This window comes from Erinaceus europaeus, unplaced genomic scaffold (genome assembly GCF_950295315.1).
Source record: "Erinaceus europaeus unplaced genomic scaffold, mEriEur2.1 scaffold_198, whole genome shotgun sequence".
Lineage (NCBI taxonomy): Eukaryota > Metazoa > Chordata > Mammalia > Eulipotyphla > Erinaceidae > Erinaceus > Erinaceus europaeus.
The window spans coordinates 28,680-43,595 of NW_026648173.1; the positions used below are offsets into that span (position 1 = coordinate 28,680).

At 44.6% G+C, this 14,916-nt stretch overlaps 1 protein-coding gene and 1 non-coding gene across 2 annotated transcripts in view; both read right to left on the reverse strand.

Annotated features, from left to right (window-relative positions):
* Window positions 1-9,876: 9,876 nt before the first annotated feature.
* LOC132536651 (U6 spliceosomal RNA) lies at window positions 9,877-9,983 on the reverse strand. Its single transcript, XR_009548138.1, has one exon. It is a non-coding gene; the product is annotated as a U6 spliceosomal RNA (small nuclear RNA).
* A 582-nt stretch (window positions 9,984-10,565) lies between these two features.
* Window positions 10,566-14,916, reverse strand: part of FA2H (fatty acid 2-hydroxylase) — a 76,317-nt gene continuing 71,966 nt past the window's right edge. Inside the window, 1 exon segment of the mRNA XM_007527586.3 lies at window positions 10,566-12,066. Within this exon segment, the coding sequence (XP_007527648.2) occupies window positions 11,987-12,066 (80 nt within the window). The 3' untranslated portion in view covers window positions 10,566-11,986.

Below are 14,916 nucleotides of genomic sequence, written 5' to 3' on the forward strand. Positions count from 1 at the left end.
ATTAAGGACACAATGCCTCCCCCCACTCCACCCCAAGAAACTGTGTTTTTTTTTTTTAATTTGTTCCCTTTTGTTGCCCTTGTTTTATTGTTGTAGTAATTATTATTGATGTTGTTGTTGAATAAGACAGAGAGAAATGGAGAGAGGAGGGGAAGACAGAGAGGGGGAGAGAAAGATAGACACCTGCAGACCTGCTTCACGGCTTGTGAAGCGACTCCCCTGCAGGTGGGGAGCCGGAGGCCTGAACCAGAATCCTTAAGCTGGTCCATGTGCTTTGCGCTACCTGCGCTTAACCCGCTGCGCTATCGCCCAACTCCCTCCTTTTTTTTTTAATTGACTTAATTATGAACAAGTCCGTTGGCTAAGAGGGGTACAAATTAACACACTACTCCCACCACTAGAGTTCCACATCCCATCCCCTCTATTGGAAGCTTTCCTATTTTTCATCCCTCTGGAGTATAGACCCAAGTACACTATGTTTTAAGCTCAGGCAATTGCACTGAAGACGCAGATTTTTTTTTTCTCCAGGTCCAGAGGGACTGTAGTGGACATTTGTTCCTCTATTACTACCAGATTTTCAGTGGTTATCTGCTGCTCTACAATCAGTAATGAGTTTTTGGGGAGCTCATCCCATCTCTGATTCTATGGGTGACATGTGATGGGTTTAAGCCAATGGTTTTCAGCTGAAAGTAATATTGCCCCTGAATAATGTCTAGAGACATGCTGATTGCCACAATTGGGGGATGGCTATTGACTTTTAGGGTGTAGGCTGGGGTGTTACAATAGGACGGAAGCCCCAAATAAATAATTATGGAGCCCAAAATGTCAATAGTGCAGGGGTTGAGGAATCTTGATATAAGCCAGCAATTTATAATCACCTGCCACAATCATGGGTCAAAACTCAACACCTGAGCTAATTTGAAAGAAAGGGAATGATTTTTGGGGAGGTTCCTGAGTCCCTTATGATAGCCTGAGAAGCCAGCTTCTAACTCTCAACCTCCCTCTCTTTTTCTTTGAATATGAAAAAAAACAAAAACAACAAAGCATGGAGTCCCCATCTTAAAGGCTTTGAAGACATTAACTACAGGGGACAGAATAGAAAGAAAAGAGTCTGAGTTTTTTTTAAAAATATATATATATTTTACTGTTTATTTCCTTTTTATTGCCCTTTTTGTTGTTGTTGTAGTTATTATTGTTGTTGTCATCATTGTTGGCTAGGACAGAGAGAAATGGAGAGAGGAGGGGAAGACAGAGAGGGGAAGAGAAAGATAAGACATCTACAGACCTGCTTCACCGCCTGTAAAGCGACTCCCCTGCAGGTGGGGAGCCGGGGGCTCAACCGGGATCCTTATACCAGTCCTTGTGCTTTGTGCCAGGTACGCTTAACCTGCTGCGCTACCGTCCGACTCCCGAGTCTGAGTTTTTGATGACAACATTGAGCTAATAGTTTAAACTGACTCTAAAGTCCACCCCAGTCCTCAAATACAAGTTTCGGGAACTAGTAACCTCCCTTACTATTTAAGACTATTTGAATGTTTGCTATACTTGCAACCAAAATCAACTGGAAGCTCAGGAGTGATTCAGTGGGGGTGAGTTCATGCTTTCCACACATGAAATCCCAGACTTGATATCCAGAGCCACATATGACCAACAGTGTTCTAGTCTCTCATATAATAAATCTCTAAAGGCAACTGGGTCTAGTAATGAAGATAATAACAATGATTCTAAGTCTCTCTTCATCTTTCTGTGCTTTGGAGCCATGAATTCACCATGGTTTAAAATAGTAGCAATTAGGGAGTCTGGCGGTAGTGCAGCGGGTTAAGCGCACGTGGCGCAAAGCACAAGGACCGGAGTAAGGAACGGGGTTTGAGCCCCCGGCTCCCCACCTGCAGGGGAGTCGCTACGCAGGCGGTGAAACAGGTCTGCAGGTATCTGTCTTTCTCTCCCCCTGTCTTCTCCTCCTCTCTCCATTTCTCTCTGCCCTATCCAACAACAATAACAGCAACAACAACAATAATAACTACAACAACAATAAAAAAAAAAAACCACCAAGGCAACAAAAGGGGGAAAAAAAGTAACAATTGGGCAGGGGTAGATAGCATAATGGTTATGCAAACAGATTCATGCCTGAGGCTCCGAAGTCCCAGGTTCAGTCCCCTGCACACCACCATAAGCTAGAGCTGATTAGTCTCTGGTTAAAAAAAGAAAAAAAAAAAAGGGGGGGTGGGCGGAGTCCGGCAGTAGCGCAGCGGGTTAAGCGCACGTGGCGCAAAGCGCAAGGTCAGGCATAAGAATCCCGGTTGGCGCCCCCGGCTCCCCACCAGTTGGGGAGTCACTTCACAAGCAGTGAAGCAGGCCTGCAGGTGTCTGTCTTTCTCTTCCCCTCTCTGTCTTCCCCTCCTCTCTCCATTTCTCTCTGTCCTATCCAACAACAACATCAACAACAACAATAAAACAACAAGGGCAACAAAAGGGAATTTAAAAAAAAGCATGAAGTCCTGGCCTCTCTCTCTAGCTCATGAAATTAATAAAATTAATTTAAAGAAAAATAAAAATAGTAACAATTAAAAAATAACATAAAATAAAGTGTGATGGCACAAGATAACTGTCTAAAGAAAACAAAAAATTTGAAGAAATAGAGGACAAGTGGTGGTAGACATGTTACAATGTGCCAGGACTCTGGTTCATATGTTACTTGTAGTAAAACAACGAGAAAAGCTTCTCAGGGGCCAGGTGGTGGTGCACCGGGTTAAGCTCGCATAATGCTAAACTCAAAGACTCCTGGTAAGGAGCCCCTGACTCCCCATATACGGGAGAGGAGGGAGGATTGCCTCACAAGTGGTGAAGCAGGGCTTCAGATGTCTATCTTTCTCTTTCCCTATTTTCCCCTCCCCTGTCAATTACTCTCTTATCCAAAAAAAATCAGAAAAAAAAAAAAAGGCCACAGGAGCAGTAGATTCGTAGTACAGGCACTAACTACCCCAGCGATCTTGTAGAAAAAAAAAAGTTGAAAGCCTTAAAATGGTAGTTAACAGTACACACCTATAAAAAACTGACAACAGACATTCTTTAAATTTTTTAACTTTAATTTTTTGCTTCCAGGGTTATTGCTGGGGCTCGGTGCCTGCACTACGAATCTGTTGCTCATGGAGGCTATTTTCCCCATTTTGTTGATCTTGTTGTCCTAATTGTTGTTGTCATTGGATAGTACAAAGAGAAATCGAGAGAGGAGGAGAGACAGAGAGGGGGAGAGAAAGATACCTGAAGACCTGCTTCACTGCCCATGAAGCGACCCCCCTGCAAGTGGGGAGCCGGATGCTCGAACCCTTGCGCATCGTGCCATGTGCCCGACCCCCACAACAGACATTCTTTTCTGTTTTTTTTTTTTTTTTTTTTGGGTGGGGTGTAGAATCCTTTTTCTGCACCTAAAACGGGACTTAAAGAAGGAAGTGAAAATTAAGTACTAGAACGGCCTAGCTCAGTCATCCCCCCCCCCCCCCCCCGCACCCTGAGGTCTATCTGTCTGGGGCTGCTGGGGCCATTCTGAGCTGGGGGGTGTGTGTCCCCGTGATCCCCCCACCCCACTCCACCCCCCTATTCCGCACCTCCAGCTGCAGATGGCAGACAGGCAGCCCCCGCTGTGACCCGAGGAGTGGAAACGAAACCAACTGGGTTCCTAGAAGTTCCTAGGCGGGTCACCCCGCCTCTCCCATCTCTGTCAGAGGATCCACCTCTTAACCCCCCAGGCCGCTGCCCCGCTCAAGCACTCACCGCTGTGCCCCCGAGGGCGCGCAGCCAGAAGACACCTGCTCTTCGGGCTCGGGCTCATGCGCTGACTGCTGCCCAGAGCTCCCGCGCTCTGCGCTCTGCGCTGCACTTGGCCGTTGGGGACTGGACTGCGGCCTGGCGCCGCTGGGGGTGTGATTTCCTTGAGATGTGAACCCGGAATCTGTACGTCCATTGGACGGCTGGCAATGGCCTTGAGCCAGCAGACGCCCTTTCTAGAGGTTGCCCCTCACCTCGGTGCCCTGCCTCCTAGAACTGCTTCTGGGATCCTTGTCCTGTCCTTCCCACGCTCTCCCCCCACCTCCCCAAACTCAGTAACCTTTGCTTGTGGCTGGGCTTTCCAAAAGAATTAGGACCCATCCAGATCACACAATATGGGAAGGATGAATGAACTAGGGACAAGGTTCTTTCATCGGCTTCTCTGTGTTTGAGAGTGGGGTCGAGGAGGTATGGTGACAGTGTGGGATAAGACACACCTAAGGGGGAAAGAGCACTTCCTCTGTTTGTATGTGCTTGTGCGGGCGCGAGTGTGAATCATGTTTTTAGTAAAATTAGCGGTACCTCTGGCTAGAAAGTCTAGATGATGTCATCCATGCTACTTATCAAACTATTTTCCTCTGCAAGAAAATAATTAGCTTGTATAAGAAGACTTTATGGCTGGGGAATTCCTGGGTGGGTGGAATCTGCTTATTTATTAATTTGCCCTTGCTATTATGCTTCATTTACTGAATCTTTTTTTTTTTTTTTCTCTGTAGGTCAGGTTCTCTAGAAGCACAGTCTGAAAAAGAGATCTATCCAAGGTTCTCAGGACAGGGATAGAATGGGGGTAGGGGTGGAGGGGGTGGGTGGGGGGCAAGGAGGACAGCGCTAAGCAAGGATGTGATCTCAGCAGAGACTGGCTTCAGCTTGATTCTGTGGCTGAGACCTGGAGCAAGAGGCAGCCTCCATTCAGCCTTGCAATGCTCCAGAAAAGGGGATGACTTTGTGAGCCCTCAGCAGTCAAAGCTGAGGGATGGTTGTGCTGTGGGAAATGGAATTATTCAGGGTCTTTTTGAGACAGGTTACTATAGTCCCACCAACACAGAACTTTTGGAGTTGAGTGCAGTATGTGGAACTCTACCCTATAATTTATACCCTATAATCTCATTGTGACTTTTTAAAAAATTGAATTTTATTTATTTATTTTTGTCTCCAGGGTTATTACTGGGGCTCAGTGCCTGCACCATGAGTCCACTGCTATTAGAGGTCATTTTGTTGCCTCTATTGTTATTGTTGTTATAGCTGTTCTTGTTGTTGGATAGGACAGAGAGAAATTGAGAGAGGAGGGGAAGGCGGGGGGGGGGGGGATAGACACCTGCAGTCCTGCTTCACCACCTGTGAGGTGACCTCCCTGTAGGTGGGGAGCTGGGAGCTCGAACCGGGATCCTTATGCTGGTCCTTGCACTTTGTGCCCATCCTTGCACTTTGCACCATGTGTGCTTAACCCGCTTCACTACCGCCCGACTCCCCGATTTTTTTTTTATTATTGGTTTAATAATGATCCACAAGACTGGGATAAGAGGGGTACAATTCAATACAATTCCCACCACCAGAGTTCCATATTCCATCCCCCTACATTGGAAGGTTCCCTATTCTTTATTTTCCTAGTGCTTTGGTGTTCTCCATGGTGCTCCTATATGGTGCTGGGCATCAAACCCAGGGCCTCATGCACAATGATATGGCATATCCTCTATCTGCTGGACTATCTCCTGATCCCCATTTGCTCAGTTATTATTGGTTTTTTTAATTTTACTGTTGAGTTTTGAAATGTATATTTGTTTATTTATTTATTTTTCGCCTCCAGGGTTATTGCTGGGGCTAAGTGCCTGTACTACAAATCCACTGTTCTTGGAGGCTATTTTTCCCCTTTTGTTGCCCCTGTTGTTGTTGTTAATGCTGTCATTGTTGTTGGATAGGGCAAAGAGAAATCAAGAGTGGGGGGGAAGACAGAGGGAGAGAGAAAGATTGACACTTGCAATCCTGCTTCACTGCTTGTGAAGTGACTTCCCCTGCAGGTGAGGAGCTAGGACTCGAACCAGGATCCTTGTGCTTCCAGCTATGTGTGCTTAACCCACTGTGCTACCACTGGGCCCCCTGAAATTTCTTTATATATTCTAAATGCTAATTCCTTCTCAGATACATGGTATCCAAGTGGTGATGGAGTAACTGGACACAAAATGAACAATACCTAAATGTTACACCTACTGTAAGATATGACTTGGCTGGAGAGATAGCATAATGGTTATGCAAAAAGACTTTCATGCCTGAGGCTCTGAGGTTCGAAGTTCTGTGCATCATGACAAGTTAGAGATAAGCAGTACTCTGATAAACAAGCATGAACTCAAAAGGATAATATAATTAAATATAAAACATTTAGGGACCAGTGAGGTGGCTCAGTGACAGAATGCATGTGTGGGACTCTGGGGGTTCTATCTCTGGCACTATATTAAAATTCAACACTCTTCACAATAACAACTCTGAATAGGGGCCAGGCAGTGGGGCAACTGATAAAGCACATACGTTACTTTGTGAGAGGATTCAGGTTCAAGTCTCCAACCCCAACCTGCAGGTAGAAAGATTCATGAACTGTGGAGCAGTGTTGCAGGTTTCTTTCTTTCTCTCCCACTCTCTATTTCTCTCTGTCTCATTTAGAGATAAAAGGGGGGGGGAAAGGTCACCAGGAGCAGTGGAGTGGTGCAGGTGCTAAAGCCCAGCAACAACCTTAGTAGTAATAGTAATAATAATATTTTTCAATAAACTGGTAACAGAAAGAAATTACTAGGTCCAGGCTGTGGTGCACCCAGTTGAGTGCACATGTTATCACGAACAAGGATCCAGGCTCAAGCCTCTGGTCCCTACCGACGGGGTGAAGCTTCACAAGTGGCGAAACAGTATTGCAGGTCTCTTTCTCTCTCTTCCTCTATTGGAAAAAGAGAAAGAAAAAAATAAAAAGGGCTTAAAAAGAAGTTATTAGCATAATAAATATGATATAAAGAGCCCACAGCTAGCATCATACTCAACAGTGGAAACTGGAAAGCTTTTCTTCTAAAACAAGGAAGGAAGTCTACTCTTACCATGTGTATTCATCATATTAGTGGGAGTCCTAGGCAGAGCAGTTAGGCAAGAAATGTGAGAGGAAGTGTAACTGCCTATATTTGCAAATGACATAATTTATGGAAAACTCTAAAGACTCCACAGAGAATCTATAAGAACTAACAAATCAGTTTGATACTATGCCACCCTATAAAAATTAGTTACATGTTTATACACGAAAATAATAACCTATATGAAAAAGGTATTAGAAAAAAACCACAACCCCATAACAATAGCCCTGAAAGGAATAAAATATAGGACATGAAAAACTTATGTATTGAAAACTACTAAACTGTGATGAAATAAATTAAATAAGCAGCCCAGGAGGTGGCACAGTGAGCAGAGCATCAGGCTTACAAAAAGCATGGAGTCCAGAGTTCCATCCCCAACTCCTCATATGTCAGAGTGATACTCTGGTTCTCTTTTTCTCAATGCCGGGCTAGCTTCGCAGTCGGGAGAGAGACGACCAGGGACTCATGGCTGAGCTGGGAACGCAGTTCAATCTTTATTGAAGATCAGGGATGCAGTTCAACAATCTAATCTCTATTCGTTAGATAATCCTGTCATTTTATATCTCCTGAGGGGGAAGTGTCAGGAAGAGGAAGTATGTAGGATAGGGGGTGGGGAGAAGGAAAAAGCTTGCGAACCAGTGGGGATTAAACCAATGAAAACAATGATTATGTAAGTAGACCACAGCGTCAAGCAATGCAGAGGAACAGAAGCAGACCAACATCTCAATACATACATAAATAAGATAATAAATTAAATAAAAGAGAATGTCACTTAACACTCCTTGGAGTAACTTTAAAAAATGTGATATGGGGCAGGAGAAATAACATAATGGTTATGCAAAAGGAATTTCATGCCTAAGGCTCCAGAGTCCTAGGTTCAGTCCCTTGCACTACCATAAACTAGAGCTAATAAAAATAAAAATATAGGCCAAAGAGATAGTTCATTTGGGAATGGGGGAGATAGCATAATGTTCATGCAAACAGATTCTCATGCCTGAGGCTCCCCGGTCCCAGATTCAATCCCCCACACTATCATAAACCAGAGGTAAGCAGTGGAGGGGGGGGGGATGAGTCTCATTTGGTAGGGATGCCTTGTTGTGCACACCCAGGTTGGAGCCCAGGCACCACATAGATGGTGTTAGGGCACCAGGGGAAGTTCTAAAACTGTATCTCTATCTCTCACTGTCTATCTGAATGAAAAAGTTTCTCAAAGCATGAGGTCCAGCTTATGTGAGGCCCCTGGGGTGGGGGATGAGGCTGGAGAATGCCTGCTCACATTTGGATTCAAAGTCAATTCAAGATGAGGACTAGGGTAGATAGTGACCAGGTGGGGAAGTAACTCACATATATTCAAATGCACCGAGGATCTTCCCAGAGTCCGGGCTCTCAGGCTCCGTTGGTACCTATTTAGATTTCTCCTCTTAGCTTGGGTCAGAGAAATCTAAATCCCCAGACCCCTCCCCTCTACCACCAGCGGGTACTGCGTTCATCCTGCAAGAGCAGGTGCAGCGCTAAGTCCAAGTGGAGGTGTTAAGTGTGAGAGCGCGTTGGGCTGCGCCGGATACACCATTTGTAGAGCCGACCCCTAGGCCCGCGCCGCTACAACCCGAGGAGTTGTAGGCCCTGTAGGTCGTATGGACTTTCGTGGCATCTCCTCCAGGAGGTTGGTGGATATTACTTATCCGAGTAGCAAAAAAGACCTATGCACCCTGCGCGCCTAGGGCAGAGCCGCATGCTGTCACCAGAGGGCAGCAGAGGCCAAGGAACAGGTGGAGAAGCGAAGCCCAAATAATGTAACCTGCCAGGTATCACAGAGACAGGATCAACATTTATTGGAGCAGTTGGGCATTGTGCTGAACACAATAAGAAATCATACAGTTCGGGAGTCGGGCGGTAGCGCAGCGGGTTAAGTCCACGTGGCTCAAAGCACAAGGACTGGTGTAAGGATACTGGTTCGAGACCCTGGCTCCCCACCTGCAGGGGAATCGCTTCACAGGTGGTGAAGCAGGTCTGCAGGTGTCTGTCTTTCTCTCCCCGTCTTCCCCTCCTCTCTACATTTCTCTCTGTCCTATCCAACAACGACGACATCAATAACAACAATAATAACTACAACAATAAACAAGGCCAACAAAAGGGAAAATAAATATAAAATTAAAAAAAAATTTTTCTTCTAAAGAAAACTCTGTCAGTTTTAGCTTTCTTTGTGAGGAGTGATAAACCAGGGTTTTTTCTACCTTTTTTTTTTTTTTTTTGTAAGGCAAGCCTTACTCTCTCTCCAGGGGCACTGTGGGCATCCCTACCACCCTGAAAAGTGAGAACCTGCATAGCAGAATCCTAGGGAAACCTGTCCAATGATCACCCAGTGGGTGAGTCTTTCCATTAGTATATTGGTTTGGTTTTGTGGGTTTCTCTTTTCTTTTTATTTTTTCTGGATAGAGACAGAAAGAAGTTGAGAGGGAGGGGGCAGGTAGGGAGGGAGAGAGATAGAGACACCTGAAACACTTCACTGCTTATGAAGCTTCTCCCTGAATTCTCCCTGCCGGTGGTAACTGGGATCTTGAACCTGGGTTCTTGCACATAGTAATGTGTGTGCTCAGTTGGGTGTGCCACCACCCTGCTTATTATTTTTTTTCTATTTCCCTTGAGTCTTCTCATTATCATGCTTCACTTAGATAATGAATTTTTTCCACAAAAAGACTATTATTGAGCAAGAGAGAGAGAGAGTGGGAGGGAAGGGATGGGGGTGGGGAGAAAGAGAGAAAGAGAGAGAGAGAGAGAGAGAGAACCAGAATATTACTCTGATACACGAGATGCTGGGGATCAAATGCAGAATTTCACTCAGGCAAGTTGAGTATTCTACCCAATGCACCACTTCCTGGGCTGTAGATTTCAGTGTTTCTTAATTAGTTCTGTTTCACTCTTCTTCTTCTTCTTCTTTTTTTTTTTTTTAAATATGGAACGCTTCACGAATTTGCGTGTCATCCTTGCGCAGGGGCCATGCTAATCTTCTCTGTATCGTTCCAATTTTAGTATATGTGCTGCCGAAGCGAGCACTCACTCTTCTTAAAACAAGTTTTTTTCCCCAATGAAGTTCTTGCTCAAACTTTCTTAAACTTTTCTGATATGTTTAGTTGATTGTCTCCTTTGTCCCTCTCTTTTGGTTTCTTCCTTCCTCTTGGGTATTGCGTTCCCTGGCTTGATTTTCAATGCCATTTAGAGAGAGGAGATCGTGATTTTTGTCCCCCTGCATGGGGTTCACTTCTAGTTTAGATTCCAGGAGTTTAAGTGAAGTCTGACTCAAGACAGGTTGCACTTATCTTCAGGCTAGGATATTGTCACCCTATGACTAGTAGACAAGGAGATAGAAGCTCCAGTGCTGTGGTGTCTCTTCTTCTCTGTTTGTCTTTTTTTAAAAAATGAAAATGCCAGACGAGTGGTGAAGTTGTAATGCATGGTGCCCAGGCAAAGCCTCCCAGTCCCCTCCAAATCCCCCTTTCCTACTGACCTCACTCCAATCCATCTAATATAAGTAATGACTATTCTTTTTTTTTTAAATTTTTTAAAAATTTTTAAAAAATTATTTATTTATTTATTCCCTTTTTGTTGCCCTTGTTGATAATGACTATTCTTTGTTGGTTTCTTTTGGCATACTTTTATTTTTCAAAATATACAATTTATTTACACCTTTATTTCACAACTCTACTTTGTATATTTATTCCAAAATCTTTAAATAACTCCACAGTAAACAGTACAAATCACAGGACTGATCAAACTGTTCCTCTTTAGTTTTGACACTCATTGAGCTTTTAACATTTCAAGTAGTAAATGTTTATGGGTAAGAAGGGAACAATTTCTTTTCTTTTTTTTTTTTTCTCTTCTTTTACATCAGTTCAACATGGAGGATTAGAAAGAACATTCCGAGCAGCTACTTGTTCAAGAGCCAGTCTAAGGGTGCTGCTACTGTTTATAAATAAGACCTCTTATAAACAGCAAGGATTTTGGTTATTAGGTAGAAAGGGTGGGGACTTCATCTGCTGGGAGAGGGTCTAGGAAAGCAAAGGAGGTGGGGAGATAAGGCACTGTATGCAGGTTCCCTCTTAGGTTAAGGAGGCACTAGCTACAAGAGTCCTGAGTAAGGGGGTCAGGGCCCCCACTGCCAGGCAGCAGTAAAAGGTGACTGGACAGAGTAGGGGTGGCTTCCACCCATGGAGATGCCTCTGCAGTCTCCCTTGGGGAAAGCTTTGTGATTCTGGAAGCAGGAGGAGAGGCAGCTGGAGCAGCTGGTGGTTCCTAAAGAAAGAGGCCTGGGCTCTCGCCAACCCGAACTGATGCCAGCTCCCTTTGGCCCATCTGCACAGGCAGGTGAAGGCCACGCGCTGAGGGTGCTGGAGGAGGCATCTGGCAGTCCAGCTGGCATCTGTGGCTTGCAGGGGACAAAGGTGCCCCTCAAGAGTTAAGGATGGCTCGTGGGAGGCATCATGCTGGCTCTTCTTGTAAAAGCCCTCATCCACCTCACTGTCATCCTGTCACAGCTCTCAGACACCACTCCCTCTCCCCTAAAAGGAGGGTGGGGTGCATGAGGGTCACAAATCCTGAAGGCCTTGGGCTTTGCTTCAAACATTGGCAGCTCTACTGTGTGTGTATGTTGGTTTCTAAGAAGTCCAAGGGTCTGAGATGTAGGTGGGACATGGATCAGGCCCCAGGGTTCAGTTTCCTTCATTCCCCTGGAAGAGTTTCCCATTGGCAGGTCGTGATGCAGTCCTGTGAGCACTGGCTTTGAGTTGAGTGGTGACTTGGGTAGAAGGTCTGGATGCTCTAGGAAAGAGCTAGTCTCTGAAGGCCATTTGGCTGTGATCTTTGTGTGGCAGGTCAGCAGGCTAGTCTCAGGATTACTCTCAGTCTTCAAGGTCCCTCCCTAGTGCCATCCATCAAGCCCAAGGTCCAGACAAAGCCCATCCTGTTGGTCAAGCGAACCTTCTTTTCAGGGTCTGGATGGGGTCAGGGGTGTGGCAGGGGTTATGGTTGGGCTGAGGGCAGCGTGGCAGGACTGGGAACTGTCACTGCATCTTTGAGTGGGGTTCTTCCGGTATGTGAGTGTGAAAAATTTTATCCCAAATATTAGTAGAGATGCCAAATCCTAGAGTGGGAGACAAATGGGGACAAGATAAGACACTGTTGAAGGAGGTTGGGAAGGGTTCAGTCATGGTCTTCTGGCCCTCCCAGCTCTCTGGACCATCTTGGCACAAGTCATGGGCAGGACATCAGAACTGGTGATCTCCCAAAGATACTGTTGGGAAAAACCCAAGTTCCTTGTGTGGCCTGAATTCACAGCCCTCCCTAGTTCTTCCAAACCTTCATCTACTTTTCAGACTCTTCCTTCCTTCACTTTGAAGATACCAAGCTCATTCCTGTTTCTAGGCTTTGCACCTGTTGCTTTCTCTGTACACCAGGTGCTGGCTTGATTATCTACCTTTCTCTCCCCCCTCTCTGTCTTCCTCTCCTCTCTCCATTTCTCTCTGTCATATCCAACAACGATGACATCAAAAAGAACAATAATAACTACAACAATAAAACAAGGGCAACAAAAGGTAATAAATAAATATTTAAAAAAAAGAAAAAAAACTTATTCAAATCAGTTACTGGAAAACTTTTAAGCACTTTTAGAGCAATACATGTAGGTCAATTTGCCTTTTTGACTACCAATTTTATAAACTCTTACCATAAATAAAATATTTCCAGCAAATCTTTGGTGATGAGTATGGTGAGTCTTGCACACATACAGAGGTGGAATTAAACTCCTAAAATGTTGAAAAAATGACAAACCAATAAAAAATAATAAAAGAAAAAGAATGGCTAGAAAAATAGCTCAGCTTGTAGAGCACAGGAATTGTATATTTGAAACTCCCAGTTTGACTCCTGGGGCCACATGTACTAGAGCGATGCTCTCATTTGTTTCTCTCTTTCTCATGTGGAACTATTTCTCTTCTATGAAGCAAATAAAATAAATTGTTTATTTTAATTTAATTTTTAACTTTATTTACTTAATTAGGACAGAGAGAAACTGAGAGGAATGGGGGATAGAAGAAGAGGAGGAGGAGGAGTAAGAAGAGAGAGAGAGAGACCTGCAGCACTGTTTTATCACTTGTGGAATTTTCCCCCTGCAGATGGGGACCTGGGGCTCAAACCTGGGTCCTTGCACATGATAACATGTGTACTTAACCAGTTGCACCACCACCTGGCCCCTAAAATAAGTCTTTAAAAAAGAAAAAGAAGCAGCTGGGTGGTGGCTCACCCAATAGAGGATGCTGTTACTATGCTCAAATAACTGGTTTCAGGCCCTCAGTAACCAGCTGCAGGAGGACAGTTTCATGAGTCATGGAACAGTACTGCAGGCATCTTTCCCTCTCTCTGTCTCTCACCCTCTATCAAAAAATAAAAGGCTGTTGGGACAGTGGAGTCATGCAGGGACTGAGCCCCACTGGTAACTCTGGTGGCATGAAAAGGAGAGGAAACACAAAACAAAACAATCTAAAAAAAAGTGTTTCTAGTGAAAACTGAGTCCCTGAATTGAGATATACTGTGTAAGTGCAAACTATAATACAATGTTAAAGACAACAGCACAAACAAAAGAATGTAAGTCATCCATGGACAATTTTTATATTGACTATATGCTGAAATAATAACATATTGGCTATATAATGTCAAATAAAACAGATTACTGAATTCAATCTTTTATTTAAAATCTCTATTAACTTTCTATTTTATTTTATTATTATTATTATTATTATTTTGCCTCCAGTGTCATAGCTGGGGCTTGGTGCCAGCACTAAGAGTCTACTGCACCTGGTGGTCATTTTTTCTGTTTTATTGGAGTGGACAGAGATAAATTGAGAGAGGAGGGGGAGATAAGAGAGGGAGAAAGATAGACATCTGCAGACCTGCTTCATTGCTTGTGAAGCTTCCCCCCTACAGGTGGGGAGCTGGGGGCTCAAACCTGGATCCTTGTGCTTTGTAATGTATGAGCTTAACCGGATGTGCCACCACCCGCCCAGCCCCCTATTAACTTTCTATATTAAATTGCTGCATTTGCCTGTGAATATGTGAAGTCATATATGTAAATGCTTTAAGATGCTCCAGGTTAACTTTTCCACAAAAAGAGTTTTTTTTTTTCCCCTTTCCCAGAGACAGAGAAGCAGAGAAGAAGCAAGAGTGAAGGAAACCACAGCACCAATGTTTCTTTCAATGCAGTGGGGGCTGGACTCAAACCTGAGCTGCGCACATGCCAAAGCAGCACACTATCCAAGTGAGCTATTTCACCCATCCAGTTTTTCCAGATAGAGACAGAGAGAAAGGGAGAGATACCACCACAGTTTCCTCCAGTGCTGCAGTATTCCCATGTGGTGGGCATATGAACCTGGGTCTCATGCAGGACAAGGCAGCTGGTTTCCTACATGAGCTACTACCTTGCTGGTCTCTTACATGTCTATATGTATATTTTTTGTGCCTCCAGGGTTATTGCCGGGGCACGGTGCCTGCACCATGAATCCACTGCTCCTGGAGGCCATTTTTTCCCTTTTGTTACCCTGGTTGTTTTTACCATTATTGAGGTCATTATTATCATTGTTATTGATGTCGTTGTTGTTGGATAGGACAGAGAGAAATGGAGAGAGGAGGGCAGACAGAAAGGGGGAGAGAAAGACAGACACCTGCAGACCTGCCTCACCGTCTGTGAAGTGACTCCCTTGCAGGTGGGGAGCCAGGGGCTCGAACTGGGAATCCTTCCACCTGTCCTTGTGCTTTGCACCACCTGTGCTTAATCCACTGCGCTACCACCCAACCTCCTTACATGTCTATTTTTACCTGTTAAGGTAAATTTGAAAATTTGAAATCATGCCTATGACTCATATTATATTTTGTTAGATCCTGTTGGCCCCATTCTCTTATAAGGTGCCTTGGTTTAGTTTCTCAGTGCTACTTAACACTGACT